Source organism: Balearica regulorum, chromosome 3, assembly GCF_011004875.1.
Source record: "Balearica regulorum gibbericeps isolate bBalReg1 chromosome 3, bBalReg1.pri, whole genome shotgun sequence".
Classification (NCBI taxonomy): Eukaryota; Metazoa; Chordata; class Aves; order Gruiformes; family Gruidae; genus Balearica; species Balearica regulorum.
In genome coordinates, this window is record NC_046186.1 from 112358800 (window position 1) to 112362909 (window position 4110).

The window sequence follows — 4110 nt, forward strand, 5'->3', positions numbered from 1 at the left end:
CTGGAGCATCTCTTGTATGAGGAAAGGCTGAGAACGCTGGGTCTGTTTAGTCTGGAGAAGAGAAGACTGAGAAGGGATCTTATCAATGCTTATAAATATATAAAGGGTGAATGTCTAGAGGATGAGGCCAGACTGTTCTCAATGGTGCCCAAGGACAGGACAAGGGGCAATGGGCACAAACTGGAAAACAGGAAGTTCCATCTGAACATGAGAAAAAATTTTACTGTGAGGATGACAGAGCAGTGGAACAGGTTGCCCAGAGACGTGGTGAAGTCTCCTTCTCTGGAGATATTCAAAACCCACCTGGATGCAATCCTGTGCAACCTGCTCCAGGTGATCCTGCTTTAGCAGGGGAGTTGGACTAGATGATCTCTAGAGGTCCCTTCCAACCCCTACCAATCTGTGAATCTGTGAATCTTCAGTAATCTCCTTGCACTATAAAAACAGACCCTTACTCCCTACCTTAAGCTGGTTGTGAATCTGAACATGCTCAACTCAGTTTTTACTTGATGAGTTTTATGAGGGATCTTTGTAGAGGGACCTTGCCTACTACATTTTTAAAGAAACATAGACCAGGTAAGACTCCCTGTTATCCAGAGTCCTCCCAAGAACATAAATAGATTTGACATGATGTTTTGTCAACTTTTGTTTGACATATCCCACTTTTTCTTGTGTTTACTACTTCCACTCTGCTCTACAGCAAACACATTTTGCCCTTCCATTCCTCTGGGATGAGGCTGGTTCATGCAGTCAGAATACATCAGAGTGAATAGTTCAGCACTTTCAGTACTTTTAGAACTTTTTGGTGGATTCCAGGTGGTTCTGGTGATGTCATAAATAAATAATAAAAGCAGAGTAACAAAATTATGTTTTCAATGTATTCAGAAATATCTGATACTGGCCATTGAATTTGGCCCTGGTTCTTTCTTTGGATATAAAAAGTGGTTCTGGGTTTTCTTATTGTCTCAGATGATGTCAGTGACCAGTTCAGCAGGGCTGATAGGGTCAGTTTATTGATGCAAGCAGCCTCTCAGTTAGGTCACTCCAGTCCTAAGCATGGCGGGATGGGGGCACGGTTGATTCCTCTGCCTGACCTGAGTCATGGGAAGACAGCCTTGGCTGAGTCTCCCCATGACTCAGGTCAGGCAGGGGAATCAATCAGATGCCGCAGCCACTGCGTGCGCAAGTTGCCTCCATCAGGGACCTCAGGGTTTTGTTCCAGTTGGGCACATCTGTTTTCTCCTTCCATTAGTCATGTTGAGCACTCACCCCAGTCACTCGTGTGTGCTGGTAGCCTGCTGATGCACAGGGTGGACTGGATGCATACCAGGAGTATTGCACAAAGGCTATTTTTCCTTGCAGATCTTTTGTCTAAAATATGAAAAATAAATAAATAAATAAAAAATTTTAAAAAATAAATGACCTCTTCATACTCAATGAAAATTGTTAATCTATAAAAATGTACAGGGACTATATCAGAGGACACTGCTTACCCCAGGGCACTGGCTTGCTTCAGTCACCAGCTTTGTTCTCATGGGTTCCCTGCTTGGTCGAAGCCTTCAGTGGGCAGCTGCCGCTCAGGTCAGACACTCAGTCACTTGCGTCAGCCTTACCCGCCACCTCCATGCCTAACTGGCCAGCCATACCAGTGCCTGCCACCACCTCAGCCAGTGGCTCAGCTCAGTTTGTGCCAGGTGGGTGCCATGGCCAGCCAGCACCAGCAGTCATAGCACCCTCAGCAGCTCTCCTGGTCGCTCCTGTTGGTCAGGTAGCTCTTGCTGCAGGCATCTACCTGGGGCTGCCGCTGCTGGAGGCAATGCCAGCCAGGCCCTGCGGCTAAGTACAAACTCCACTGTCTTTGTGGAGAGCATGCAAAAGGCATCCTTTGCAGACATTTATATTTGAGATGCTTTCTTTTGTCTGAATAGCTTTTTAAAATACTGTTAATTCTTAATGCTAAAATAACCGATAATGTCTGTCTAAAAAGATCTGAATGTGAAGGCAACAGTTCATAGGTATAAGCTAATGGTTTTTCTTCCTCCCCCTCCAAGTGTCTCCAAAGGCTGGGCGGACCAGGAATCAGAGCATGACTGGAAGAGCCTTCCTAGGCTGGTACTGAGGGAGCCAAGCCAAACATACCTTGATGCCTGGAGGATAATTCACAGCAGGTTTTGGGCTGCACAGAAGTTACTGTCCCCAAGCCTGCAGGACCCAAAGAGACATCCTGATTTCTCCTCAGTAGACTACTACAGAGAGACAGAAATGGCCCAACCAGGTCTTTAATATGGTCCCTGGGGAGCAGAAAGCATCACCAGATCTTCCAGTCAGTACAACCCAGTTGTTCTAAGTATTAACTCTTTTTTATACTGCGGTTGCTGTCACTTCTAAGCAACACTTTTTGCACAGGGATAATCACCTCCCAAAGAGGTCGTGAAGACTCTGCTGTCCCTTGACCCTCAGCCTCGAGCTGGATACCAACAGAGTTGAAAGAATGAGACCATAAAGAGCAAATGTTACAAGGAACTGATTTTGGAAATAAGTCCACTGAAAATATTGATTGCTGAATACAGCAAATGATGTAAAACAAACAAACAAAAAAAAGTGTCTTCATCTTGTGAGAAAATTACTTTTCTACCTAGGAAAAAGTTTTCACAGACACATTTTGCCCAGCCCTGCTCCTCACACTGAGACAACTCAGAAAATAATGCCTGACAAGGATAAGACTCCCTCCCAATACTCCCTGTTAACAGTGCTGCTTCTTAAACAGATTTGTAACTTCAGTCGCATGAAGCTAACATTTAATCGAATGATGCACTGGAGAAAGAAACTCTTCAATGCATAAAGAACACTGACTGGGGATGAAGGAAAGAAGAAAAAAACAATTCCAACCTTGATCTCGCTCCTCTTCAGACCCTGAAGGCACCCATGTGGGTAAGGTATGATTTTTCTGCTCTTGTGAGTGCTTCCACTGCTCTGTCAGGCCTCCTGGTGGTAATGGGATCGTGCAGGAGGGGGTTTCTCTTGCTCTCCTGGAGACAGTAAGGCAGAACACACACATCATCTGCCTCGAATCGTAGTCGAGCAAGGCTGAGAAGGGACCCCGAAGCAAGCACTCTTTGGCTGGCTGCGCTATTCACGAGAGGCTTGAGGAGTTCACGTCAACATACCTAGACCATCACATCCAGTCACCAAGTCTTCCCATTGCACTCACAAGCCACGTCTCAGTATATGCAAGAAGCAGAAGCTCCCATTTTTTCTTTCTAGGCACATTTACTATTCCAGCCTAGCCCATATCCCTCTTTTTAAGAGATCTGGTGGCATACAGAGCTGAGATTGATGGTCTGCTTAAGCGTGCAGCCAGCACCAGTCTCTATTACTGAAATGACTAATGAGAAAAGTTGAAGAAGCCCCCTCATGTTCCACAGTATCTCCCAAACAGCCAAACCTCTCTCACCAAGAGAAAATGAGTTGGCCCTTCCTCTTCTCCCTGTAGAGAAGCGTCACCAGGTTGCAACTTGCCAGTTAGGCTCCCCATGGAGATAACAGCCAATTACAAATGGAAAGTGTGCCAGGGAACTTCAAATTCCAACCCTTCCTGTCTCACACAACAAAGCTATTGTTTGCAGCTCAGTCTTTGGGGGTCCCCCCTGTGCCTGTGGGATGCTTGGCTATGGGGGGAGAACACGTGGGGAAGGGCTGGACTGCTTTCACGGGGCAGTGTTTAGCTCCGGTCAGGTGAAAAAGTGCTGTCAGAACTGTCTGCCTTGCTTACGCTGCTGATCTCGGTGCTCTGCCCTTGTCCTCATCTTGCAATGTCTTGGTTGAGGCGTAGACGTGAAATGGAGAGAGGTGATTGTCCTCACTCATGCACAGCCCCTCTTCCCACAGATGAAGGCAAACAGGCCAGATCTTTGGGGGTATGTTGTTTTATTAGAGTTCTATCAAAGATATTAGAGGAGTGGTGTAGAGGGAATGACGGAGTCCAAAAGTGGGAGCAGGTGCCTGGGGCCTGGTCAGTGTCACCTGGAAGGAGAAAAGTGAGAAGAAAAACAGGTGACCGTGGTGCCTTGTTTTCAAAAAGACTTGTCTTCAAGGTGGTCTTGAGTTCTC

At 46.4% G+C, this 4110-nt stretch overlaps 1 protein-coding gene across 1 annotated transcript in view; it reads right to left on the reverse strand.

Annotated features, from left to right (window-relative positions):
• Positions 1 to 3930: 3930 nt before the first annotated feature.
• The window catches only part of LOC142601219 (ciliary microtubule associated protein 1A-like), a 92857-nt gene continuing 92677 nt past the window's right edge, over positions 3931 to 4110 (reverse strand). Inside the window, exon 7 of the mRNA XM_075750009.1 lies at positions 3931 to 4023. Coding sequence (XP_075606124.1) covers positions 3931 to 4023 — 93 coding nt within the window. The remainder of the gene's footprint in view (positions 4024 to 4110) is intronic.